General features: G+C 43.4%; 1 protein-coding gene and 1 long non-coding RNA gene across 3 annotated transcripts; one reads left to right on the top strand and one right to left on the bottom strand.

Annotated features, from left to right (window-relative positions):
• The first annotated feature begins 195 nt into the window (after positions 1 to 195).
• Positions 196 to 27,416, top strand: iqsec2b (IQ motif and Sec7 domain ArfGEF 2b). 2 transcript variants are annotated; one of them, XM_061272797.1, is made up of 14 exons: positions 196 to 1,518; positions 18,223 to 18,526; positions 18,710 to 19,027; positions 19,238 to 20,301; positions 20,372 to 20,533; positions 20,616 to 20,738; positions 20,830 to 20,996; positions 21,226 to 21,365; positions 21,446 to 21,571; positions 21,919 to 22,018; positions 22,105 to 22,266; positions 22,344 to 22,538; positions 22,935 to 22,984; positions 24,020 to 27,416. In XM_061272797.1, exons 1-14 carry the CDS (start codon positions 1,076 to 1,078, stop codon positions 25,196 to 25,198), a joined length of 4,533 nt encoding a protein of 1,510 aa, XP_061128781.1. In that variant the 5' UTR covers positions 196 to 1,075; the 3' UTR covers positions 25,199 to 27,416. The 2 variants fall into 2 exon arrangements, with proteins under 2 accessions (XP_061128781.1, XP_061128783.1); XM_061272799.1 differs by lacking the exon at positions 22,935 to 22,984 and having other exon boundaries at positions 206 to 1,518; positions 24,020 to 24,171.
• LOC133150354 (uncharacterized) lies at positions 16,136 to 18,435 on the bottom strand. The gene is made up of 2 exons (XR_009713757.1): positions 18,296 to 18,435; positions 16,136 to 16,802 (listed from the first exon to the last, which is right to left on the bottom strand). It is a non-coding gene; the product is annotated as an uncharacterized LOC133150354 (long non-coding RNA).
• Positions 27,417 to 27,744: the final 328 nt, after the last annotated feature.

Genomic DNA, 27,744 nt, shown 5'->3' with positions numbered 1-27,744 from the left:
GATGGAAAAGTTCTGTTGACGAGGATAACGCAACAATGATCAGTTTTATTTTGAAATGGTGAAGTATTGGATTAACGCTGTGCTTTATTTCGAAAGTCTTGACCGGAATGTTTTCATCATCATCATCATCACTGCCATCTTGCCCATTTGCGCTGCGCTCCAGTCGCTCCGCAGTCCGGACGCGCACGAAGCGCACCTGCGCTCTATTTTTGCTTGGATTAGCGACGCGCGCGCGCCTGCGCACACACGCACACGCACGTCGTCGGAGTCGCCAAGGAGAAGTCACAGAGTCGCAGTTTATTTACATCGCTTGTCACTTCTTGGTAGTTTTCCGATCGGTTTCCCAACACGCGCGTCGTGGAAGTAAAGTGCTGCTGGATGGGGAAAAAGCACAAGCGCTGACTTTGCAGGAGACGCCCGATAAATGAAAGGATGGAGTTGTGGAGCAGCTGAGGGAAGAATGCGCTTTGTAAGGCAACTTTGCTTACTTTCCGAGCGGTGAAGACGCGTCGAACCATGGGTTGAAAGAGACACTGTGATCGCTGCGTGGGGGATCTTCAGCGTGGGTGGGAGTTATGTAATGATTGACACTGCTTGGCGATCAGTGGGAGATCAGAAATATAGTCCCTTTTTTTTACCCTTTGTCTAGTTGTCAGCTGATGGATGGAATTTAAAGTGGTAGATGTTTTTCATCTCGATATCACATCATTAATAGTTCACCAACCTATTTCAGTCAGTTTTGTCTAATGTTCATCATGACGGCCCAAACTCTGCAAGAATTCCATGCTGATTTGGCAAAATGGCAGCTGACGATGAGACAATCGACAGTTTCTCCCGCTCGTTTTTCGGCGATCTTCTCCACATGGCGACATCCCAAAGCGCTGTGAAGATGTTCTAGTGCTCATGTTCGCCCTCCCGTTTGACGACATGTAGTCAGCCCGACAACCAACACCTCTGTGACGTTTTGTTTCTCCGCATACGAAGCTAATAGTTCATCTCATCCAGAGTCTGCGTGGCTTCCTCCCTCCCCCCCACTCATCAGGGCTGGTGGGGGGGGCGGCTCTGGGCTTCCGTCATGGAGGCAAGCCCGGAAAGCCCCAACCGGGCGGTGGAGTACCTCCTGGAGCTCAACAACATCATTGAGAGCCAGGCCAAACTCCTGGAGACCCAACGGCGGCGCATCGAGGAGCTGCAAGGTCAGCTGGACCGGGTTAGCCAGGAGAACCAAGACCTGAGGCACGATCGCAGCCCTCGGACACCTGGCTCGGACACCCCGGAGCAGAACCATGATCACGGCCAGCCTCTGTCGCTCCCTTCCCATCACGGCGGCGGCGGGGACGGGAGCGCGTCCTCACCTCAGACCAAAGGTGGATGCGCCACGGCGCCGGGGCCTGCCAGGGACAGGACCCACGCCAGGCTGACCCGAGGTCTCTCCTGCGGCTCGTCCACCACCGAGAGAGACCGTCTCGAACGCACCGACAGCACGGACACCAACACCAGCGCCACCATTCGCAGAAAGTAAGTTGACTCAACTCGAAAGATTCGTGTCAGGATACGTCTGTTTTATTCTCCAACTGTGTCATGACCCTTCAAAAGACCAACTGGTGTATATTTCTGTGGGAATCAGTGCAAATGTCTCTTCATTCAGTACTTCCTTTGGGCCTGTATGTTGAAAGCTATCGTTCTGTTATGTGAATGGAAACAGGAGCTTAGTAGTGCTTTCCGACATGAGTCATGAATAGAAACTGGATCACAAAATCTTGATACCGTTTATCATTTTAATGGCATAGCAACTTGAATATTGCAAACACACACACACGCAAACCCACACTTTTGTTCTGCATTAAGCTTTGTGAGTAGGCAGCAATTGGTGTCGAAAAAAGGGCAAACAGTGAAATGGAATGTGACAGTCTCCCATGATAGGACAATCATTTGTGGACGTGAGGTCCCAACGCTCTTCTCAGTCTCTGATTGGAATGCAACCCAATCTCTTGTCGAGCCGAGCTGTCTTCTTCCACTCCACGGGGGAGATTAGTCATTACACAGAAGCATATATTAGTTAGGTGGCTATTAAATACTCTGACGCATCGCTCCCTTTTGCTAATTACTGTTGCTGCCCGTGGAGGAAGTTTCAGGCCCGCCTGGGAGAGGTTTCCACCCGCCCGCCGCCCCTTGGGCTGAGCTGGGCCACAAAAGCCTTCTCACTGGCAACCGATTATAATGCAATATGAGTGTGTGTTGGAAAAGAAGATGGAGAGAATAGGAAAAGGGTTGTGATCTTCCGTGGTGTGCGTAAAAGAGGAAAGGTGGAATGCACGCTGAGTTGCCATCTGCCAATAGGGCGAGGAGGGAGCCAATGAGGGCATGCGGCACGAAGGGAGACACGTTCTTCAAACTGCTTTGTTGAGCTTAAATTAAGGCACAATGGATCATTTTTAAGAGGAAGCAAAAGTACCTGCGCTCTCCACCGAAATAAACGTGTTTAAAAAGAAAAAAAAGAGTGTCTGAAGTAACAGCCAGCACACGAAGAGGGGATTTGTGTTGGCATGGCTACTTTAGAGCGCCTCGTAGTTGCGTCGGGGAAATCTTGCGAGGAGCAGGTGGGATATATTCTTGTCACCAGAAGTTTTAAGCGACTATATTCTCGCGGCTCCAACATGTAATGTGTAAGAGGCTAGATGAAATAGGTGTGCATGATTGAAGGCCATGGTTTGGATTGTTTGATTTTGCAGTCTCATTTTATAGTTTCAATCATGTTTCAAAATGGCGCTAGATCTTGCAGGCGTGATGTAAAAAAAAAAAAAAAGTCATGGCTAAAATGTACATCTGAGGATCCCTTTAGATTTTTGGGGTGTCAATTCCAAAGGTGGCACAAGTACGTTTGCTGGGCATATTTATCCTACATAGATGTAAAAAATATGTTTTAAAAAAAAAAAAGCCATTCGTTCCAGTCCCTCAAAAAGTAATTAGTCTGAAATATCCATTTTTTACTTGCCAGATGGCATCTTTTCCATTGATCGTGAACTTGCAGCTTTAATGATTTTTATCCCTCGTGACGGAGTGCTCATGTCTGCCTTTTTGTTCTTGGCCCCTCGTATCACCCAGAATTCATCATAGTATATCGCCTTTTGCTTTGTTTGTGTGTGTGTGTGTTTTTGTGCAGCAGCTGGATTCTGCCAAATAAAGTGGTTCCTTTGCATTGCCATGCCCCAGCGGCTGTGTTTTAAACAGCTGTCCTTAGCCTGCCTTCTTGTCGTCATCCTGCTAAAAGCGCTGTGAACAATGCGAGGCCTGGAGCTGACGTGATCTCCTAAAGCACCTCTGCCAAGATGCAGTGAGGTGGAGTTTTTTTTCTCTTCTTCTTCTTCTGGTTAATTTTAGGAGAGGTCACACGGGTGCATTTCGGATGAGACCGTCAAATTGTCTCTTTATATAATACGCTACTATGAGCCCAAATGTGTTGAAAGGGGAGGAAGACACACACCGAGTGCATGAGAGAGTAATTAGTGCAAGCTCAGTATAATGACTGCTGGCCCAAGGGTGAACGTTACAACGGCACTGCTAGTTTTGTCGCGGGTGCATCAGGACGAGAAACTCAACGAGTGGTGTGGAAAGAAACTTCACCGGGATGGTATAGTAGGTCAAGAGGACATTTTGAGCAGCAAATTTTGTTTCTGTCCATTTGGGTTTTAGTCGAATCAACTCCTTGTAAACTCGACTCTTGAGTCTTTAGGAATCCCTCCTGAGTTCTCACATGTTTATTTGCAGCTGCCGATCATATTGCGTGTCGTGCCAAGTATACTGTTTGCTGTGGAACGTCTCAACTCCTCTGAGCTCATCAGTACGTCACTAAAAATAGTTGTTGAGGTTAAGATTGTCATTCTACATCTTGTTTGTGAATAACCTGTTGAATAGAGGGTTAATGCTAATTTGCATTAGTTGTTTTAAGTACAGCGACTTGCTTTATACAACACTTTTAAAACCAGAATGTATTCCGTTTTTTGAAACCCATTTTAACACACACAAAAAAACAAATGCGCCTTTATTCGGGTTTTAGTTCATATAACATTGGACAAAAAAAAAAATCTAGATTGACCTGAACATACACTCTAAATACTGCTAGATAAAAGTAAGCCAAATTGAGTGAAAAAGCTGGCTCCGAGACATCGCTGGATTATGTTTGACTGTTTTTACCCCGGATGCCCTTCCTGATACAAGCCACTAATTCTGATCCAGCCTTTGGACTAGCCATTTTTTAGTGTGTAGCCTTAGTACTGAACTGATTATTATAATACCACCTGGGATGTCCATTACCAGACACAATGTCGTCTAGCTTTTAATTTTGCAGTAATACGAGACGTCCTCTTATTCTGAGGACAAGCACCGAGGTCAGTTGCAGGACTCAGTAGTGCTGCTAGAGAGCGTAAAGCTGTTATATAAGACCCAAAAAAAAAGGACTTGCACGTTCACAAAGGCTTCTTCACGGATGGAACGCTTCAAGCCAAAGGGGCCTGCGAAGGTGCTCATCGTTCTCAATACGAAGGTTAATTGCAGGAACGTGGTGCACAACAAAAGGGCTTTTATTTCACAAGGAGCTCAATTTGCTAAATTTAAAAGTCTCGCTCTCACACATACATACGTACTTATGCGTGTACATATAGTCGCCCCCTTGCTGTTCCATCTCGCCGCATGCTGCAGCTATGAGTCAGACAAGCTGTACTTTCCTACTCTTCTCCCCGCTTTTGCTTTTCCCCTTCGCCTGCCCGCGTACTTATGATCATAAGCGGATTGATCGAGGTTGCCGGGCTTTCAAATGGAACAGCCGCTTGGATTCAAGAAGACGAGTGGCCCCGGCCAACGTGGCTCATATATTGTGGTAGTGCACCCCGGCCACCAGAAGCTTTTTGGCCTTGCTGCATTTCAGGGCAGCAGATTGACAGTGTTGATTTGCAGCTTGAGTCAAAATGTTGCAATGCTGCAAAGTGAGATGTCTCAAATTGAAATTGTGTGCGCGCGTGCATGCGCGTGGGAGGCAACGTGAACGTGGGCGACGTTTCTATGCCTTCTTCTTGGGATTTTGGAGCATGAGGGTCTTTGTGGTGCACTCAATTCACATTTGATTTGCGTACATTACAACTTTGAGTCAGTTCAAGGTAATCTTTTGTAACACTCCAGAACAACAACAACTAGTTGGGACCAATTGGTGAATTACAAGCCTGGGTTAAAGTCTGAAGTACATGTTGAGAATTCAAATTAGGGTTCCAAATTAGGTTGAAAGTTCCAAATTTGGGGGTTTAGTTAAAAATATGATTGCAGGCTAGGGTTAAGTACTTCAAATGATTTTATAAGTTAGATTTAGCTATTTTTTTGGGCTTTGTATTGAGGTTGGGATTTCAAGCTAGCCTTTTAAAGTAGAGTTTGATGCAAAGATTAGGGTTACAAATTAGGGTTAGGGTTTGAATTTCAAGTTCAGGTTAGTGTGTCAAAACACGCTTGCATTCCAGACTTGCCATCTCCAGCAAATTGTTGAATTGGCAAGTGCTGAAGTGATTTTTTGCATTCATTTTTGATTGGAGGTGATATGTCCTTGGAGCAACGCTCACTGCTACAAGAAAAATAGATATTGCAGTTGCTATGGAAACGGTGAACATGTACTTAGGATATTCAGCTGCCTTCACCTGACTTGATAAGCAATCCAGATCTCATTTCACTAGTTTTGGATCCGCCTCTTAACTTCTTTTGCTGAAATGGATTGAGGGAGTATTAATTTTCAATGCCACAAGAATTATACGGTATCATAACATGCATTGTTGTTGCATCCCTATAGGTTCAGGCCACTGGAGGTAACCTCATTGCTTTGTTGCAATACACCAGAAAGGTCTGTAAGCTCAAGTGCAAGGATGAATCAGCCATTTTGAATCCACACAATAGCAGACTGCAAAACAAACAGTGTTATTTTCGAACTATGTATGAGTTTGTGAAAGTGTTCGAACTACTGCAGGTCTTTACCATTATTATCACTGTGGAAAGACTGGAGTGTATTGGCTTTAATGAGAACTTGGGGATCATTTATGGACTTGAGCAAAAAGCACATTCTTCTGGGGCTCTGTCAATAAACTTTGCCTTTACTATAAGGAATGCCTACAATATTTTTTTAATAATACTACCTCAAAATAGCTAAACTGTTTATGAAACCAAGGTAGCATTAAATAAAAGCTAAATTGAACTTTTTTGGTAACAATTTGGTAAAATTACATGACAATGGTTTCCATTAGCTTTATACACATGTTGTGGAGTGCAATAGTACAACAAACATGGCGACAGTTGAACATAGGTACAAAATATGCTGCACAGGATTTCGATTGTACATTTGAATGGCAACTGTGTCTGAGCATCGGCTGCGCACGTGTGTGACAAATGAGCGGTTTGGCTTAGTTATTATTAGGCCGGAGGCTGGCCAGCATGAGCATCTATAGCAACTGTGGATCTCATCATAGTTGCTTTAAATTCTGCGCTCTTCACCAGCCATGACTATTCAGTGATCATTTGCCCAAGGAGCATATCACTTAGGTTGCGGGATGTTTGTCAAACAGTCACGTGCACGTTCGATGGAGCAAAATAGGGAGACTGGTTACCGTGGGAACGCCGTGAGCTCTTCTATGAACAACTCTGTGGGCGAGGGGGAGAGAAAGATGGAGAATCGAGAGAGTGGGAGCATGAGCGCGGCAAAAGCAGGATTGAATGACAAGATGAGGCGACGCACAAATGATGTATGGAATGCCATGCAGGTGCATCGGAAAGTTGCGATGCGTCCTGGCTATACTTTGTTATTTTCTTGGCTTTTGTCACTTTCACGTAGGGTGTCCACTCGCACGTGCGCACAGGTGCCCACTACAGTCAGTCAAAGTATCGCCCTTCCTTCTCCGAGGTTGCGCCTGGCACGCATTGCCATACACCCACGCAGGCAGGCCACACTGTTGCCAAGCAGCAGGAAACTCAAGAGTACTGCGGAAAGTGGCTGTGTATTGCTTGGGTCTGAAGCTGGCGGAAAGGGAGGGTTTGTGCGTACACCCCCCCCCCCCCCCCCCCCTTTAACTTTAGGGCACGATAGAGCGTGTGTGGTAATCAAGCGTCTTTGTTTGTCAGCAAGAGTTAGGCGGGTCACGCGCTGGAGGTAGATGACGCAGTGCACGCCCACTCGCTTTCACAGACAAAATAGTGAAAGCATCATTTCAAGTGACTCGCATTAAGGCAAAGATTGCATGGCGACAGGATAGCAGATGCAAGTCAAAGTGAAGTCTATACATAGCCTCAATCACCTCCGTGCCGATCCACGCCCCCACGCCAATTACACCTGCAGAGACACTGAGTGGCGAGCGTGCGCACGCGCATCCTGCGCGTTCATGTTGCGGGCGGCGTGCCCGTTTCATCTGATGGCTTTCACCCTTGCCCAGTTGCCCTCCTCCGCGTTTGACCTCTCTCACTCTCGTGGAGCTCGCTCTCCTCCCACTCTTGCAGCTGCCTGACATGCTTGGAGAAAACACATGCGCTAGGTGTGGGGGGAGTAAAAAAAGTTGCATAAGGAGACCACAAAAATATCTTCATGGAAAATCTCGTCCTGTCAAATATATCATAAAAGGTACCGTGCTAGTCAAATTCCTTCCGTGACTACGTTTTATATGTTGACAAGTGCCGATGTTAGAAGTTGGAAGTCAAAGCAGTAGAAATTGAGGTGGAGATTGTTAAAAATACTATACAAGTTGTGTTTCCAACAATATGTAGGACATTGTATATGACCTTCTCACTTAAAGAATAAATCTGGTTTTCTTATTCCTTGTTCTTAAATTCTCAATCCTTGAGCCAATTTGTACCTAGCATGTCACAGTTTTTATGAAGACCCTTGGCAGTTGTTTTAATTTGTGGTAAAATGCAGTTCGTCTCCTTAGGCACTGGAAAAATCAAGCACAAGTGTCCATAAAGCACAAATCGGCTTCTACGGGCGCTATGCACGGAGGAGGCAATTTAAGCGAAGATGTTCTACAGTAGCTGCTGGGGAAATACAAATATGTGTGCAAGAGCGACTCGAGCTTACATAACAGCTCCTCCACAAGCAATATTGAGCACATCCACCAGTTCATCAGCTACGCAGATCATATCTTGCAACTTCAGCCTTATAATCTGGATGATCTGCGTTTTTCCGCTCTGTAAAAAGAATTTCCTTCGGCAATGACATTTTGATTTGAATTCCATATCTTTGTCATCTGCCTACATGACTGTACGCTGTAATGGCGTCACGCTACTTCTTGTCATCATGCTAATTAAATATTGTTACAATGATTGTGATGAGCGGAATGACTGATTTTGATATTATCAGGCAATTTAGTGTAAAATGAAGCAGTTGCTGTTCAGTATCAGGAGCAAGCTGGAGTGTATCGGAGCTGACTAAGAGGTGAACGCTTGACCTCTTGTGTCAATCAAATATTGTGGCCAGGCTTGTTGTTACCCAAGACGCATTGAAAACATGAGGTGCAGTGCTACTTCTATGAAATTTTGATTCATTCCAAGCAATACTAGGTTTAGAGGTAGGAAGATAGAGGAAAGTGTGTGTTGCAGTGATGAGAGAGGGTGACGCACTTTGTGGACTGAATGATGAGCGTCATGTAAAACAAGCCACTCAACTCGGGCAATGTGATGAATCATTCTCACTCACGGTAAAATCTTTCTGTAAATGAATATGGATTTCTGCCAGCCTTCATCAATCTTTTTGTTTTGTAGGTGTTATAAAAGAAAAGCAAGATCATCTTTTCTTTGTGACCAATATTTTTATTTTATTTTATTTTATTTTATTTTATTTTATTTTATTTTATTTTATTTTATTTTATTTTATTTTATTTTATTTTATTTTATTTTATTTTATTTTATTTTATTTTATTTTATTTTATTTTATTTTATTTTATTTTATTTTATTTTATTTTATTTTATTTTATTTTATTTTATTTTATTTAAGATGACTCAATAGTTGAACCTATTGGTCTTTTCATAGTATGGTGTTGAAATATTTTCTGGCCTTAAAGAAAAATAAACTACATTGACACTCCATGCAACTGTCGGACAATCAAGGACAAAGTGGGGGCCAAAATTTGAAAAAAATTCTTTGCTTTGCGTTTCTATGCTCAAATGATGGGGGCAGCATGTCCTTGACAGCATCTGTCCACAGCGAGAGCCCGGCATTTACATGGTAATCTCCACCGCTGCGCTCTCGTTAAGACTCTCATTAGGATTTTGGCGAAGGCGTGCGAGGGCGTGCACACGTAGCGAGTGTTGTTTTGGTCACGGTTCGTTCAAGGTTGCAAAAAATGTTCCCCAGACGCTTGCAAAGAGATTTTATGGTCGCAAACACTTTTTACAATTGCCATCAAATTGTGTGTGTTCAAAATTTCCTTGCTAAGTGTACTATATGTGTTTATTGTACAGGGCCAACCTCCAATTTCGTAAATTTATTTTTAATCCCGATAAATGACATCAAATCATAATAAATGAATGAATTTCCCAGACTTTTTCAAAGTCAAAAACAGCTTCCCAAATATCCGGTGAGTTACAACATTTAAAAGGGTTCTACTTCAAGCTGCAGATAAAAATGGATAGATAACAACTCATGAAAGTCATCACACTTGTCTTTAATCATGTCATTGTTGTGACGCTTTTACAAATTCATACAAAGCTCTGAAATAAAACCATTTATTTTGCTGTCTGCTATTGTGTGAAAGCAAAAATGACATCCTGGTACTTCAGATTGCAAATCCCTCACGACAACATATTGAGGCCTACCTTTACATTTTCTTTCTTAGAAGCAATGACTCAATTTTGAATAATAATTGTCAATAATTCAAATTCTCATAGGAGTCCATTTGAGTTTCAAAATGAAATTCAGTCGCGTACATCTTTATCACTGTGAATCAAATTGCATGGAAAATAACCTATATAAATAATAATTTTCAAATAATAATAAGAAAAAAATATATATTTTTGTTCGTAGGTCTAATCAGTCCTTGTCAGGTCCAGTGTCATTTATTTTGCGCGTTTGAGTTCCTCAAACAGTCCTAAAAGATTTCGGTGGCCTTTTGCTCTATTTATTGCAATCTCTTTTTTTTTTTTTTTTATCTGTCTTTGTCCGCAGAGTGCAAATGGTCCCATTCATTGTCCGCATGCTGCCACATGATCTGTCTGCTTCTCTCACTTCACCTCTTTGTCGCTGCTTCGGCCGTTGCTGATCTTCTCGTGTGTCTCTGCTTTTTCTGTGTGTATGCGCTTCATCTCCGCTCGTGGCTGTCAGTGTGCGACCATCGTCCATCTCAGGGCAGCAGCCCACCTCAGCTCCCAGCACTCCCACTACTACGGCGGGCATCTCTGCCCTCGCCACTCTCTTCCCCAGCAGTCTGAGCGTTCACAGCTTCGTCAGTCTCCATCAGTACTGCTGCTCCTCAGCTCAGCCGAGCATGCAGCGGCAGGACAGGTAAGGAGGCTCCTCAAGACCAAAACAAGTCACCTCCCAACAAGCTCCCTTGCAGAAATGGCATTCAGAAACGGGACTTACGAGTGACTTAAGAGATTTTCGGGTAGTTACTTTACTTGCATTCAGGTTCTGAACCCAAATTACTAAGATTCTGAATCTGAATTTTATTCACTGTACAGCTTTCCGCTTGATAAAATTACCATCAGGCTTCAAATACTATTTGACATTTGGCTACAAATAGTACAGATGAAATTTGTAACTTATGCGTCACAGCATCCAATGACACCCAATCATTTTATTTATTTTTAAATATTGCTTTGGTCTGGCTTCTCCTACTGTAATGACTCGGAGTTGACTATTTGCATCTTCATTTGTAGCCAAGTGTTGAATTTCAAGCCGAGCGTTGACTTAGAAGCTGAATACATTCAACACTGAATGTTGAATTTTTGAAACTGAAATGTCTGCATTCACTCTTTTGATGGTAAGAAAATTCAGGGTTAGAAATTCAGATTCAGAATATGAAGGCACGTACATACTTCCTTAGTTAGTTTTTTTGTAATGATGTTGACTGTCCCCTTCGGAATATTGTGGACAGAGATTTTTGTAGTGACTCATTCATAAAGTCCCATCACTTGATACCCTATGCAAAAAAAGCCAAAGAAAAATCTAAAGTCCCTACAGAGGCATTTACATTGGAGTGTACATAAGTAGCCTAAATTCAAAATGTTGCCCACGTCTTGTCGCCATTCCTTGCTTCTACCACTCTCTGCTTTGTTTGTGCTTGTCTGACGCTTGTCTTCACTCTCTTCTTTCCTGTGATTTGTCTGCCTCCCCTTGTCCTCCTTTCCTTCCGTCTCTCCCCTCCCAGAGTGGAGGGGGAGGATGAGGGCGCCCACCGGTTCTGCTGTTCAGCTTCAGGCTGCAGCAGCCCATCGTCTCGATGAGCTGAGCCGACGTGTCGCTGACCGAGTATTAGATGCGGATACCATGAAATACCAGAGCGCATGGAACCAATCGCTTACCGTTTGTTTATCAGAATTCCATTGGTTTCTACTTAAGACTTACTGTATTTAGTGGTACCTTCACATATGAGTTGTGATGGCTACGTACCGATATCAGGTATCGTATCGGGCCGATACCGGCAACATTTCAAGCCATTTCCCTACACACAGTAATAACATTTGCTCCGAATGACCAACCAACATTGTATATAATGTGTTGTGCTTTGTTATTCTTGTTCGGTGGTGTCTGTCGGCAGTTGGCAAACCAGCTTAACTCATTCACTACCATTGACGAGAATAGACGTCTAACATCATTTTGTACTGGCAGTGAATGAGTTAATGGTAATTCTAACCAACATGCGTCGTCCCTCCGCTGCAAGTGAACCGATGTGAATTGATGGCGACGCTAGGGGTATGAAACACACTGTGTAGCTTTTAGAAAACTTGTTTTGTTTTTCTGAATTTTTTCAATTCATAAAAAGTGACGAAATACTGCTCCCCCCCCCTTGCCCTTTTTTGTCCTATTTTGTCCGGTATTCCTTTCAGAAATGTCATCTTTTAATATACATAGATTGGTTTGCAAAATAGAAATGGTTTTAGTGGCCTTGGCTAGTGTTATAGCCTTTATCAAATTTGCATATTGTAAAAGTACTAATCTCGTACTGCTTCACCACATCAACACCTCGCACAAAGCATGCCAAACATAACGGATTGTTTCAGTGTTCCTAGTGGTGGGATGTTGCTAGGTTTGTTGCTGCCATCTCGTGTTGGAATGTCTTCAGTCATGCCCACAACGCAAAGCCAAAACACACATTGACCAAAGGTGGCTCGTATCTTGAAAAGTTGTAAGTCAAGGTTTCACTCTTTGTTAAAGAATCTTGAGGATTTCCTTTTTTGTGCTTCTGCATTTTTTTCCCCCTTTCCCCCCCCATTAACATCCCAAGTTGTCAGAAGACATCACCGTCGTCCGTCATTGCGCTCATTTCATTTGAGTCTGGATGTGCTCACTTGTCACTATTTGTTAGCGAGCTATTGGCAGTGATGTAATGCCCCCAAATTCCTCATTAAGTGTGTGCATTTTGTTGAAAATGCTTTCCGTTGCAACATCTCTGTGTCTGTGCTCGGTTTCTCAAAACTTTTTAGGATTGTTATTTTCGTTCTGAACAAAATAAAGGTGTGTGCTCCATGAAAGTGCTCCATTGCTTTGTCCTTTTGCTAGGTTGGAAGGTTCATCAGTGGTTGGCTTTAAGAGAAACTGCCACTGTGCATTACATGGTAAAGTATCGCACAGAAAGGGTCACTCATGCTGCTGTTTGCAACCCCCAAAAAAACAACAACCTAGATCTTCATTTTAGATTTAACAAATTCTTGTTACTTTATTTGACCTCAACAAACCAGATGACAAACCAGTTTAACAGCGCATGAGCTCGTGTCGCCCATTTTTGGCCAATCTTGAAAAACAAGTAAATCTAGCCGTGGTTAGGGTTAAGGAAAAAAAAGAAAATTTAATATTTGTAAGTTGTTTGGCATATGAATGAAGAAACTAATTAATTAATTTGAGAGTGTAGACTTTTAAGTTTTAACTGAAGTCAAGTGAAAAGTTCCACACAAAAAAAAACACCTGGTTCCTGGTGTTGGTTACGATGTTCGAAAGACGAGCTAATGGGCATTTTGAAATCAATTTGAGGTAACAGCAGGTGGCAGTGTGGCATAAAATCACTTTGTCTGGTTGAGAACAGTGAATTCATTTTCTTAATTCTGTGTGGGAGGGCAAATAAAACATATTAGAGCAAATAAAACACAGTCTTGCAAGGAACATTTTTTAATTCTGCTTCCACTAAAATGTTTTTCTTCATTGCCGCATTTTTGGCACAATCATTTGTACATGTCTAAAATATTTTGTTTCTTAAATATTTCTGGTTTTACTTTAATGCTGGGTATGAATTATGAAATGCTGGTAATTCCACCATATATATTTATAATGTGAGTACTTGTCAGGCAATGCTCTAGTTGTACTGTCCCTATATGGCTGATGTAACTTTTAAATGCTTAATCTGTCTCCAGGTATAAGGTTGTTGACCCTAGCAACAGTAACTACGAGACATCTATTAATAGGTAAATTGTCTTTGTTAAGACTTCTTTCAGTCAACATGGTACAACGCGTCCACGCGGCTTTGATTATCTCCACCCGAATCACCACGTATTCAATTGCACACTGAAATGAATCATCCCTGTTCTCACATAGTGTTCATGACATACTTGGAGACCTTGAATAGAAGCATGGTGTGATTTCAAATTCATAAAACGTCAAGCTTTACTCACCACACCCACAATTGTGCTTATTTATTTCCCTGTTGTTTTGTTTCCCTGCCCATGTCATTAAGTCAGTGGAGGCGGGGATAGTTTTTGGCTATGAAAAACAAAACCTCGAAGAATGCGGCCTGTGCAGCTTTGCAAGGTGACAAAATGTGCGTGTGTGATTAAATGAAAGAAGAGAAGGTGTGTTTGATAAATTCTCCACCAGTCAGTATAAGAACGTTCGCTGCTCGTCTCAGCATGGTAAGAACTTTTCTTTCCTCTAGTTTTGTGACAGGGTCCAAGAAGTGTCACATAAGTGTGACAGTCTGATGTGTTTTGAAAAGTCCTGTTCATGCTGCATGTTGGGGAATCCATCTTTAAAGAGCTTCCACATATGGTGGTAATACTGCTGAATGTTAAATTATGTCATACGCTGGCTAATATTTAAGACTTAATGAATTGTGTGACGGATGGCATGCTTGCTGCGGAACAAATTCCATAATCACAATTTCACAACACGAGTAAAACCACAAATCTATCCATCTAATCAGATTGAAACTAGATTCTGATTTGCAATGCCTCTGCGCCTGACTGCTGGTGGCAGAGTGAAACAAAGCTAAATGAGAGCAAATACTGTACATATGTGGTTCAAGAACATAATGTACAGTGGAATGTGAAATAGTTGCATAGCCGTATCAAACTCGCCTTCTCTGATGAAAACCAGTTTGAACTGATTTGGAAATCATTCCTCAGTGCCCACAGCTCAGGCCTACTCAAAATGTGGTTTTTGGTTCGATACACGTGATGACCCAGATAAAGCGCTCCATGAAAGTCGGATTTTATTCGATTATATTTTTGCCCTACCAATGTGCTTTGTCTTCACATTGGACAGGCTATGAATTTTTATTGCTCAATTAAGTCTTTGTCTGTGCACGCGTGTGTTGTGTGTAGTTTAGGGATGTCAAGTATTCAACAATGAGTGATTGTGGTGGGTGACGGATGCTGTAACCCCGTCAAAGACTTCATTGTTTTCATTCAGTGCGACCAATAAAGAATGCTGCCGAACTTTGGTTTCATGACACAAAGGACATTCATTTACTGTATGTCTGCTCCTGCTCTGGGATATTGCAGAGGGCTACAAATGCTGATTTTTGACGCCAAAACAAAAGGAGATAAAGAGATTAGAAACCTTTGCAAAGCTGGACCGACTGCCTTTCTGTCTGTCATAAGCACACAGTCAGCATATCAATTTTTAATGATGTATCTTGGAGCGTCTTGTCAATTGTTTATGTATTGATTTCAACAAAGAGCTGAATTTACACACATCTTGAAATGTACAGTACGCACTGGCCACAACCTTTGCTACAATTCGACTATCTAATGCAGTGATTGTCAACAGGTAGTCCGCGGCCCTCTAGTGGTCCGTGGCGATGTTGCAGGCAGTCCGTGAAATTGGAAAATAATTGTAACATTTTTACAAATAAACTGGATTCATTATCTAAACTTGGTTTATTTTCCAGCTAAGTTTGTGAATCCAAATTATGTCAAAATATAGCTGAGATTCCCAACATAGACATACAGATGCAAATAAATAGCCTGTTCTAGGTCTCTCCTCCTTCGGTCCAAAATAAAATAATATTCGGCCAAAGCAGTGGTCCTCTTCTTGGTTGTAATGGTGGTTCCTTGGGCAAACCCAGTTAAAAACCTCTGATCTGATGAGATACAAAGAAATTCCCCTATGGTAATCGGCGTGGCTTGTTTGGTGAAGGAAGTTGCGATAAAGAAAACATTAGAAATTTAACAATCCATTTACATGCACAATCACACCTCTTGGACAATTTTGAGCACGGCTGTGAAACTCATTTTAGTGTAAGGGACACATTCACCACGAATGGACCAATTTGTTTCTTTATGGCCTAATACAATATAAATAATAACAAACTTTCCTGAATTATGTTTGTTATAGTCCAAGCCGCTGCTCCAATTAAATGGTTGGATGACAATGAAACTCATGAATGAGCCTCTTGAGAAAATCTCCCTCCGGAACTCTTAACAGGACCACTGAGAGTCCTTTGCATAAATGATGAAGTGCAGATGCCTGCTGCAATACGGCTGGCCACCTTCATGTTTTATGCAGCCAACTTCCTCCTCTTCTGATAATGTACTTTCACTACTTTCTGCAATTAATTTATTCACAGAAGTGGGTAGAGTAGCCATAAATTGTACTCAAGTCAACGTAGTGTTACTTTCGAATGATATGATTCAAAGTAAAAAGTACTCTTCTCAATCAGTGAAAATAATAATAATAAACAGACCTACTGAGTCATTGATAACTTGTGATTTATTTTTCAATCAAAGCATGACAGAATTAAATGACAACATTAAAAATGGCAATGTGTAAATTCAGAAACTGGCCAACCACATCACTTTAACTAAAACAATAATAAATTGCATCTTTATAGAACAAATTAAGGCAAATTCTGCCACAGGAAATTGTCTTAATTTTCTATTTATGAAACAGCACAAAAGGCTCACCAGAAAGAGAATATTACACAGCCATTTTTATTTTTTGGGTAACAAAGTAAAAGTCAAAGAGAGTTGATCAATGTATCTGTCGAAGTGAAATTTTTCTATTTCTGCATCGCTTCTGTGTCCTCTCACCTGACGCTACGAGGGATGGGCATTTTTCTGTCCACATAGGTGGATATTCCACCATAGATTCAGCAAAGCGCACGAAGCCCAAGTAAAAGGCCAGTTTGAGGTGGCGCCCACTAGGTTTCTCAAGAATTGAATCACATAAGACGGGGGCCAGAGATGTCACTTTTTTTTCCCCCACAGAACATTTCATTTCTATAGGCTACTCCTGTCAGCACACTGACAGTTTGAACAAATAGGACAAGGTGTTTTTCTCCAAAGGATTGTCATTCTGTCTCTCAAAGCTCGTACGTTTCATATTCCCACTCCCATTTTGGCGTGACGGCTGAAGCATTCTGCACAAAAAAAAACAAAAAAAACAATTCAAATGCATGTTTAGACAAGCAGGCATGTTTCTCCCCAAGTGTCACATGACTCAGCCGAATGAAAATACCATCTGCCCAATGCCTATTTTCTATTTCACACTCGAGACCAAAAACACCCCACAAATGATTTTTTTTTTTATTGTGAAATTCATTCGGACAGAGGTATGGATGAGTGGTTTTCAAAGTCTTCTTTAGACTACCATTCACAACCTGTAGCGCATCTTTCAACACCCACTTCAATTGTGATTATGGTCAATACATTGCCATGGCAACAACATTTTCATCTGAACAACTGCCTCGCCACCCACAAAAGGTCCAACGGCAACCGAGCAATTCCCCCTCCCTCTTCTGACTTTTTTTCTATTTAAGGAGCCAAGGAGGAGGAAATACAAATACCAAAAGAGACAAAATGTCACATTTATTGACTGTAAAACAAACAGTATGAATCCATTAGACTCAAATAACATCTTAAACATAATTTGTATGGCAAACTACCTTGTAATTTGCGTGGTTTGTAATATATTATACATTCTTTTTTTTTTTGCCAAAGACATCATATAGCCTGTTCATGACTGTGGCAATATTGGTGAACCAACCAGCACAAATCCTATGCGTCGTTAGCTTTTGTGCAAAATTAAAATTATGTCTCCAAATGGTAATTGAGTTGAGTAGATGTTAAGGAATAAAATGATGCAAGTTTTATGTGAATCTGGGGAAAAAAGTTTCAAATGTAAATTTGAGGCTTTAAAAAGTTACAATTAAAATTTCTTAGTTATCATACCTTTTGACTTAATCTATGTATAATTTGTATAGAAAGGACACACTCTTGGAATTCTTATGACGTACATTTTATTTGATCATTTTTCTTTTTATGAAATACATTTTATGGACTATATATACAGCAACATGACATATGGTGGAAATATTCTGAGCCGTACGAGCGTCCAGTTTCCACTTATTCCAACTCACTAGGATGCCATCTGCAGGGAAAATGACCTCATTCATTAAAATTGTATTAAAGCAGCACGAGGGAACTTGTCCAGCTTCATAAAATATTTTCATAACTTTTGAAACATCAACTTACAACTAGTTGAATGGGTTTAAGCGTGACAAAACTAAAACGTCTATTTACAAAATCTAAAAGAGAAGTACTTAAAAAAAAGAAATATTCCACATTATGTGAGCATCTTGTGTAATATACAAGTAAGTCGTGAATTGAGCTATTGAAATCAACACACGTTTTCCAGGAAAAAATTATTGAGTGTATTTAACAATTATGATTACACACTCCTAGTCCTATTGTACAAACACAATAGGCTAAACGTGTGAGTTGTTTCCTCTTACGCAGACGTACGAGTCAACGTAATAGTGCAAGCTATTTCTTCTCTAGTGTGGAAGTGGAGTCCCAGTGTCCGGGGGAGACGGGCACCCGCAAAGACAGCACTTTCAGCCAGACGCCTTACCTGCGTAACTCCGAGCGCTACGGTGACAGCAACAGCAGCGTGACCACCACCCCTAGCTCCAGGGGCCCCTCATGCTTGGCTGCTTCCAGTTCAGCCAGTTTGGCTTGGGTGCTGCGGACGCGCCACCAACCAGCAAGCCTAGCCCTTCGCAAGCAGGAAGAGGAAGAGAACAAGAGATGCAAGGCTCTCTCAGACAGTTATGAACTCTCAACAGATCTGCAGGATAAGAAGGTAACAAAGACAGCAATTGTTTTAAAAAGCACTAACGCCATCCACACTCTGAGGACTCAAAGAGTGAAGACTCTTACTAGTGTTGGTCCGACACAATATTCTAATTCCAGTAACAAAAGTATTTGTTCAGTTTTAGACTGCCCATATAGTCTATGCATAATCGTTTCTTCCCAATCTCCCCAGGTGGAAATGCTGGAGAGAAAGTACGGGGGCTCGTTCGTGAGTCGGAGGGCAGCCAGGACCATTCAGACGGCGTTCAGGCAGTATCGCATGAACAAGAACTTTGAGCGCCTCCGAAGCTCTGCTTCAGAGAGCCGCATGACACGTCGCATCATTCTGTCCAATATGAGGCTTCAGTATTCTTTTGACGAGCGGCAGCCTCAGCAGCAGGCCCAGACGCAGACCAACTTCACCCACAGTGTGGCCATAGGTCCTCCTCATTCTCCCGACACCAATCGCCAGGGAGACTACACCCACTTAGAAGACTCCTTCTGCAAACAGGTCTCCTGAGGGTTTTTTTTCCTACCCTTTGGCTCTCAAAGTCATCTGCTTCTTTTCATTTGTTTACATTTGTCTCACGAGGGACCTAAAGAAAGTCAGATTAGACAACAAAATAAACAGAAAGCATCTTGGCAAAGGTTTCTATGACTACAATTTCAGTGGTTGAAAATGTTACAAATAAACCGCTGCCGCTGTTTGTGTTCTGTCCAGGTTAAGTCCTTAGCTGACTCGATAGACGATGCCCTGACCTGCCGCTCAAGTCGCAATGATTCCCAAGAAGGCAGCAGGGAGGGTGGTGGTCTCAGTGAAGATTTTGGGGAGTGTATGTGGAGCAGCAGCAGCAATCCCTCCTCCCGACGTGGTCTGGGCGAAAGAGCCAGAGGAGTTGGAGGAGGACACAGCATGCATGGAGACAGTACGGCCACCTCGTACAGTGACGTTACCCTTTACATGGATGACGGGATACCGTCTTCCCCACTCTCCCCCGACCGGGCGCCCAGCAGTACTGACACGGAGTACTGGGGCCCCGGCGGCGGTGTCGGGGTACGTGAGGACAGCAGGGACACAGAGGGAGGAGGCAGCAGTAACAGTCGTCGCAGTACACCGTGCACAGAGTGTAGGGACTATCGTCTGAGGGGCGCACACCTCCCTCTCCTCACCATTGAGCCACCGAGCGACAGCTCAGTGGACATGAGCGACCGCTCCGACCGGGGCTCTCTAACCAGACAGCTGGTGTACGAGCAGGAGCCTGGGGTGGGGGCCGGTTCTCCTCAGGGAACCCTCAAACACTCCCCCGGCACAGGCCCCCGCTCGGCATCCACAACGGCCGCCCAGGGTCAGATCCGAGCGCCGGGCAGAGCCATTCCGACACACATCCCTCACCAGGTGGCCTCGCACCACCACCATCAGCACCATCACCACCATCCCATCCACCACCATCAATACCCTGACACGCCCTCGTCCTCTTCATCACCCCAACAGCCCCCCGCTACCCCTCTGTCCTCCTCCTCCTCCACAGCGCTGCCCTCCGGCGGACTGGAGCAACCGTGTTGCTCGGACGGAGACAACGACTCGCTCAACTCCACCACCAACTCCAATGAGACAGTCAACTGCAGCTCCGGTTCCTCGTCTCAGGACAGTCTCCGGGAACCCTTGCCCCCTCTGGGCAAGCAGACTTATCAAAGAGAAAGCCGTAATAGCTGGGACTCACCGCCCTTCAACAGCGATGTGGTCCAGAGACGCCAGTACCGAATTGGTCTCAACCTCTTCAACAAGTAAAACGTTTGGGTTGAAAACATCCAGGCTGCGCACACAGTTCTTTACTCATGTTTCTTTCAATGACAGGAAACCAGAGAAAGGAATCCAGTACCTGATCGAGAGAGGCTTTGTGTCAGACACTCCGGTTGGGATTGCTCGGTTCATCCTTGAGAGGAAAGGTCTGAGCAGGCAGATGATTGGGGAGTTCCTGGGAAACCGGCAGAAGCAATTCAACAAAGATGTTTTAGAGTGGGTATAAGAAAGAAGCTCTACTTTTTTGATCCGAGCCAACACGCCAACATTGAAACATCTGTATTGTGTCAATTTTCAGTTGTGTGGTTGATGAGATGGACTTCTCCGGAATGGACCTGGATGACGCGCTGAGGAAGTTCCAGGCTCAAATTAAAGTTCAGGGAGAAGCGCAAAAAGTGGAACGGCTAATTGAGGCCTTTAGGTTTGTGTGTGTCGGAGATTCCAACCGCTAAAGGTTAGCAGATTTTCAGAGTCATGAACTACGCTGACCCTGTTTCATGTCTCCCATGCAGTCAGAGATACTGCGTATGCAATCCGGTTCTGATTCGGCAGTTCCAGAACCCTGACACCATCTTTATCTTGGCCTTTGCGATAATCCTTCTCAACACGGACATGTACAGTCCCAACGTCAAAGCGGAGAGGAAGATGAAGCTGGAGGATTTCATCAAGAATTTAAGAGGTGTCAAATATTTAGGCCGATGGATGGATGGATGGATGGATGGATGGATGGATGGATGGATGGAAGGACGGACGGACGGACGGACGGACGGACGGACGGACGGATGGACGGACGGACGGATGGACGGATGGACGGATGTCAATTTAATTGACTTTGTAGTATTTTATCTTATGCGTGACAATCTGAGCAGATATTTAATGAAGCAATCACTCCCTTTTATTCCCCCAAGGCGTAGATAATGGTCAGGATATTCCCAGGGACCTTCTTGTCGGGATCTACCAGCGGATACAGAAATGGGAGTTGCGGACCAATGATGACCATGTGTCTCAAGTACAGGCAGTGGAAAGAGTCCTTGTGGGCAAAAAGCCCGTAAGAGCTACTTTTCAATTCATGATGGTTTTCAGGACAACAACTTTGCTCCAATATAACTCTTGTACTTGTTTCGTTAGGTGTTATCCCTTCCCCATCGTAGGTTGGTGTGTTGCTGCCAGCTGTACGAGGTGCCCGACACCAACAGACCTCAGAGAACGGGCGTACATCAACGCGAGGTCTTTCTCTTTAATGACCTTTTGGTGGTAAGGTGCTCCGTTCATCTTTTTTTAGCGCATATTCTTTACGGGCTCACATGGAAAATATTATACAGTAGTTAACTCGCAGCAGCTCTGCGTCAACTCAAGTGGCTCATTAAAGCTCAGATGACTGATGAAAGAAAGTAAAAGTGCTATTGTGGTAGGGATTATTATTCTTGTTCCTGATATTCAAAGTTTAAATGCCTGTTTAATGAGGCCTTATTAAAAGGAGCTGCATATTTTGTGCTACAACTTAAAGCCTCTTTTATGACTTGTTCCTTAAAACTTGATTATTTTTAATTTTATTTTATTTTCAAGGCCTCATGGAAATTCTCTCCATGTTTTTGCATTAGGTAACCAAAATCTTTCAAAAGAAAAAAACCTCAGTGACATACAGTTTTCGACAATCTTTTCCCCTGGTTGAGATGCAAGTTCACTTGTTCCAGAATTCTTGTAAATAACTTTTTATTCCCTTTACACATTTCAACCATCATTATGTCATTCAAATACTTTGATTCTTATTGTCGTTCTGCTTCCAGATTATCCTCATGGTATTCGCCTGACATCCGCAGTCTTGGGTGGGGAAAGAAAAGTTCTCATCGTCTTTATGGCTCCGAGTCAGCAAGACCGCACCCGCTTTGTGAGTGACCTCAGGGAGAGTGTCGCAGAAGTGCAGGAGATGGAGAAATACAGAGTTGAATGTAGGTGCGCCGTCTACTGGATGCTGTTGTGAATTACATGCATGTGTCCCATATAAATTCCCTTGCCGTGTTTACAGCGGAGTTGGAGAAGCAGAAAGGTGTCATGCGGCCCAGTTTGCTGACAGGAGGTGTGGTCGGAGGTGGAGCTGGTGTGAAGAGTGACATTGTGAATGGTACCATGGGAAGGACCAGTTTTGACGACAACTGCTCCATTGGCGAAGGTCTCAAACGCACCGCTCTCAGCTCATCTCTCAGGGACTTATCTGATATAGGTGAGAAGAAGAGCTCTGTGGAGAATATTCTACACCGCGTTGGGTTCTGTTTTGATTTTATTCTCTACTTCTGTTGACCTTTCCACCATGTTCTTGTACATACCTCCGGGTGGCAGAAATTCTGATTGAAACCCGGCTCCTTTCTTGGAACATTCGTGCAATCAAAACAGTGATCTTCAAATGATCTCAGGATATGTCCCCAAACACAACAACTTTGTATCATCATTCTCAGTTCTGGTCGGCGATAGTCACTCTTCTTCTGCCACCTGGACGTATGTCCCGGTGCCTATTCTTTACAAACATGATGAAAAAAGGTCTATCGGAACATCTTGGCGTGCACAGCAACGTTGAAATCTTGCTCTCTTTGTAAACTTTCTTCTACCTTTTGGGGTGCAGGGAAGCGTGGCCGAAGGAACAGTGTTGGTTCTCTGGACAGTACAATGGAAGTAAGTCTCAAAGACTATATGAAATGCAATAGCTGGCATCACCATTTTTTGTGAAATGAGTAAAATGAATTTTCGGAATTTCAGGTTACAGGTTATGTTTTTATTCATGAGATTAAAAATTTATCTTGAGATGCTAATTTGACCCCAAAAAAATCTCTAAACGAGACGACTAAAAAAAATGGTTCAAAACTGATTATTTTGACATAACAGAAAGTTAGTAACTATTATGCGTCATTAAAAATAATATATGTATAGTTTTACGTGACTGTACTACAACTACGACTAAACTTCACCTCAACAATCAGGACTTGGCTCTGGGAGTGTTGACAATGGGAGCATTGGAAGCCGGTACGCTATATATTAGCTATGAGCTAACGAGAAATAAGAGATGCAGACCTGGCCTGATGGACGGAGGAGACGTTCACAATGACGTAATCGCATAATTTGTAAAAGGCGTATGACACTTCAGATTCTGCAATCAAATCTTTAGAGTGTTACAAAGACAGAACTACGCTGCCATCAAGGGCAATCTGCTAGTAGGCTTGCTTCTATTTTTGGATAAATGGTGCTTGTCAGCTTTTCCATTTAAAGTCTTCAATTGTGGACTTTCAATAAGTAGACCTGCATCTGTCCTCTTCCCTAAAATTGCGTGTTGCTTGTGAGTGTACACCCACTGCGTGTCTGTCCTGCACCCTTTTATACCCTTTACTTGGACGGCAAAGCATGCTTTTCAAATGTGGAGCATTTCAGAAATAAATGGCCATCATAGCTCAAAAATGGTGGCGTAACATGTCACGAGGAGCAAATATGAAAGAAATAATGTTGGATGACCAAAGATGCTGTGTCAGCAAACTTAACTATCTTCTATCCAGCTATTTGTATTACTGTCAACTGTGACCTCATTTCATTTCATCTCCTTTCATCAACATAGCTGTTGTGCATTTTCTCTTCTACCTTATTAAGAGTGTAAAAAATTAGGAACATGCTTAAGTGCTTCCCCGGATGTGGAGCAAGATGACGCTCTTTTCCTTTCAGGGTTCCATCATTAGCAGTCCGCAGCCTCACCAGCGCTACCCGGTGGCAGGCGTAGTCCCCGGCTGCTACGCGACAGAAGACTTCCGGCCTCATCGCCCCATCCTGAGCCCCGGGACGGGGATGGGGGGTGGGCCGGGGCAGCAACATACCACTGCTGGGACAGGAGTCGGTGGCGTCCCCAGCAGTGTCGAGAGAGCGGGAGCGACGAGCTGCTCTGGGGGGAGCACCAACAACAACGGCTCCTTCCTGGGCTCACTATTCGGCAGCAAACGCGCCAAACCGCCGGGGCCCCTCATTCCACCGGGGCCACCCTACCCCGCGCCTGTCGCCCCGCCGACGACGGGAGGGCCCCCTCCTCACTCCCCGTCATCTCTGTGCCAGCCGCTGGATGGGGGGCCTTCCAAGATCCAGGCGCTACACGCACAGTACTGTCACGCGGCTATTGTGCAGCCCCCGCCACCTTACTACCATCACCATCGCTACCACACCCAAAATGTCACTCCTCCTTCGCAAGGGCCGCCCCCTCATACTATCCAGAGAGGCCCGCAACCCTGTCGTACACCCTTTTGCCCCCCGCACCCGCAGCTGGCCCATCTCTCCCAGCTCTCACAACATGGGCTTCCGGGTCGCTACACCAACATGGTAGTGGGACGTCCGCCGCCCCTTTCTCCTCTCTCCCAGCATTCACCGAACCCGCAGTTCGCCCTGTACCACATTCAGCCTACACACTCTATCAGGGGGTGCGCCGGCGGCCCTGTTACCAAACCACCCCTAACCTTGTCTCTCTCGCACCCGCACCCCCACGCACACTCCCAAACCCACCCCGGGCACGTGCACACACCGCACCCGGGCAGCCACTCCAGTCATCAAACACACTTCATCTTCGGCACCCTCCCCCACAATCTGCCGTCCGCTACCGTCAACGCGCATCACGCAGCAGCCTCCGCCGGCCCGTATCCGCCCCAGTACCCTCCTCTCTCTTCCATCCCCCCTCCCCCACCACACTCCCCTTTACCCCCCCCTTCGTCCCCCCTTACCCCTCTTACACCTCTCTCCCCTCTCCCCCCCCAACACCCCGGGCAGCCTCAGCCAGGGCCGCAGGTGACAGGGGCTGGGGCGACAGGTACGGTGGGCAGCTCCAAATCCAAGCCTATCAACCGGATAAGCACCGTAGTGTGAGCAGGGTGTGGGCCGCCCGGGGTCATAGGTCGGACGAGAGAGCGGAGGAGGCGGGCAGGGCGAGGGCCAGGGCCAGATCTGCCAGGACCGAGAGCAACAGCGGCAACGCGGTTGACAAGAAGAAACGCAGTTTGCTCCGCCTCTGTTACTTTCACCTCCGCTTTCCGCATATGTAGATCGCAAGTGTGAACAACGCACATGAACACACAATATTTAAAGAAGTCTATAGCCATATAGTTAAAGATTCATATTTCTATATATTGTTACTGCATAGATTGGAAGTTGTCTGAATTCTCCCGTGTGCGCAAGTCAGAAAAGGCACCCTGTTGGATGTGTGCTTTTCCCGTCCACTCAAATTTGTCATTTACGTCTTTTAAAGTCTTGAAAGGCATTTAATTCCTGAGTCTAAAAACAAGGCCTTCATTTGCATTATAAGGTCAATTGTTCAAAAGTCTTTAACATCTTTTAACATATGCTGAGTAAGATTTCGTGACATGCAGTGAGGTTCATGACTGGTAACGCACTGACTCCTCTAAAAATATCGATGCTTTTACAAGCAGACCCAGATTTTGATGCGGTCACACATGGAGGGTGCGCTAGAAGTCTGGACGGGACGGGAGAATGCGTGTCGGTACAGGCGCACAAGCCAGGCGTGTAAAAAAAAGAAAGACTTGCATACAAATGGGAGAATAGCCCTTTTTTTGTCTATATTTATGAAAAATGACAACCATACTGTACATTGACTTTTACTTTAAATGCAAACACCTAATGTACAGTTCAGATAAGTAACACTCAAAATAGCAAAAAAAAAAATTTGCAATAATTCCCTTGACTTCATGATGTCTCCATCCACTGCAGGATTTGCTTGACAGTATCTTTTTTTTTTTTCTCCTCAATGATGACCTCAAACATGTTACCGTCGTCAAACCTTTTAATAGCAGACGTTGAATTTCACTTGAGCGTCTTTTACATGTTGACGGGAGCTTCGTAATGCATTTCTCAAGGACTTTAGAAATTTATAATACAATCAACAATCTATTGTGAATGTTTCTGAAGCTTCTTGCTGTTTTATCAATATTAGATCTGCTATGTGTATGATTAATATTGTCTGTTTGATCAGTATGTAAATGTATCGACAGATGTTAAGCTTCAAAGTACATATAGACGCCCTTCGCTTTGATTTAAAGTCATTGACGTCATTTTCCTATCATCTCGAGTGATTGTTGATTGAACTGACAATCATTTTGTTTTGCTTGATGGGAGGGAAAAACTTTTTTGTTGGTTGTGGAGGTTCATATTTTCAAAATCATACGATTCATCATTGGGTGTTTCGATGTTTTAATTAAGTGAGCTTTTTACAAGAGATTTTTTTTTGTTTTTTTTCCACATGTGATGTCTTAAGTCACAAGTGACCATCTTATTCTCTCACCCCTCCAGACACTTTTGTAGAACTCTCTTGCCACATTTCCTGATGCAGTGGCATCCCCATGAGGGCTTTGTATTCTTAAAAAAAAAAAAAGAATAATTAAGGATTGAGAATGTAAAACAGCATCCTTTGTTATTCTGTGGCCTCCTGCAATATTTTGAATTGTGAGTACTGACAGTTACCTACAGTGCCAGCAAGAGAACATTTATTCTCAGATTTGTTTTGGGGGGGGGGGGGGGGGAGTGAGGACAAAATGATGTCAATGTTTAGAATCAAGCTGTACTGAATGACAAATTGGATTAAACGTGAATCCACAAGCAAATGATATAGAGAAGGTTTTCGAGAAAGTCAGATGAAGGTTTTCTATTTATGTGTTGCCAAGCCCTTTTATTTTTTGACTTTTCTTGCATGGGTATATCTGCACTTATTGAATAGATTGTATTGTATAAATCCAAATGTAAATAATATGCTTAAGGCTTCTCATGGGACAAAGCGCTCCCAGTCTGTATTCAGGTGTGTGCATGTGAGTGCCATGATGTATGTACATAGCAACGACAAACAGGGACAGAAAATGTTGTGAAAAAATATATTTATTTCTTATCATTTGTGACTGAAGACGAGAAATGGAGTCAAGAGGAATATAATACAGCCTGACGGTTATGTCAGTGCACTTATGGATATTATTTTGAACCATTTAATTTCTGTTGTGCTTGTATTAAATGTACTGAAAGAGTAGAGATTTGATATGTGAATATTTATTGCTTCAGAACAATTAAAGTGTCCTTGCAGTGATGTGGTTGTCATGTTTTATTCATTTTTGTTGTTGTTTGTTTTATTCATTTCATATTCAAGCAGCGACTGTAGTAGTTTAGTCGTAGTTTAGCGTTAAGATAAAAGCATACAATTCTTATCACTGATGATTTTCTTTTTCCTCATAGAGACTTTCGGGTCAGCATCACACAGCATTTTTTAATTTATAGTATTGTGAAAAATAAAATAAAAGTGAAATCGTATTGCACCGCTAAATGAAATATTAAAACAACTCGGTCAATTCATTTGTATTGTCTATCAACATGCACTATGAGTGACCAGTTCACAAAATAAAGCATACGAAATGTAA

The sequence above is a fragment of the Syngnathus typhle genome, linkage group LG2 (genome assembly GCF_033458585.1).
Source record: "Syngnathus typhle isolate RoL2023-S1 ecotype Sweden linkage group LG2, RoL_Styp_1.0, whole genome shotgun sequence".
In the NCBI taxonomy this organism is placed as follows: Eukaryota; Metazoa; Chordata; class Actinopteri; order Syngnathiformes; family Syngnathidae; genus Syngnathus; species Syngnathus typhle.
Note: the sequence above shows the minus strand (reverse complement) of the source record. Positions and strands in the feature narration are given on the sequence as shown.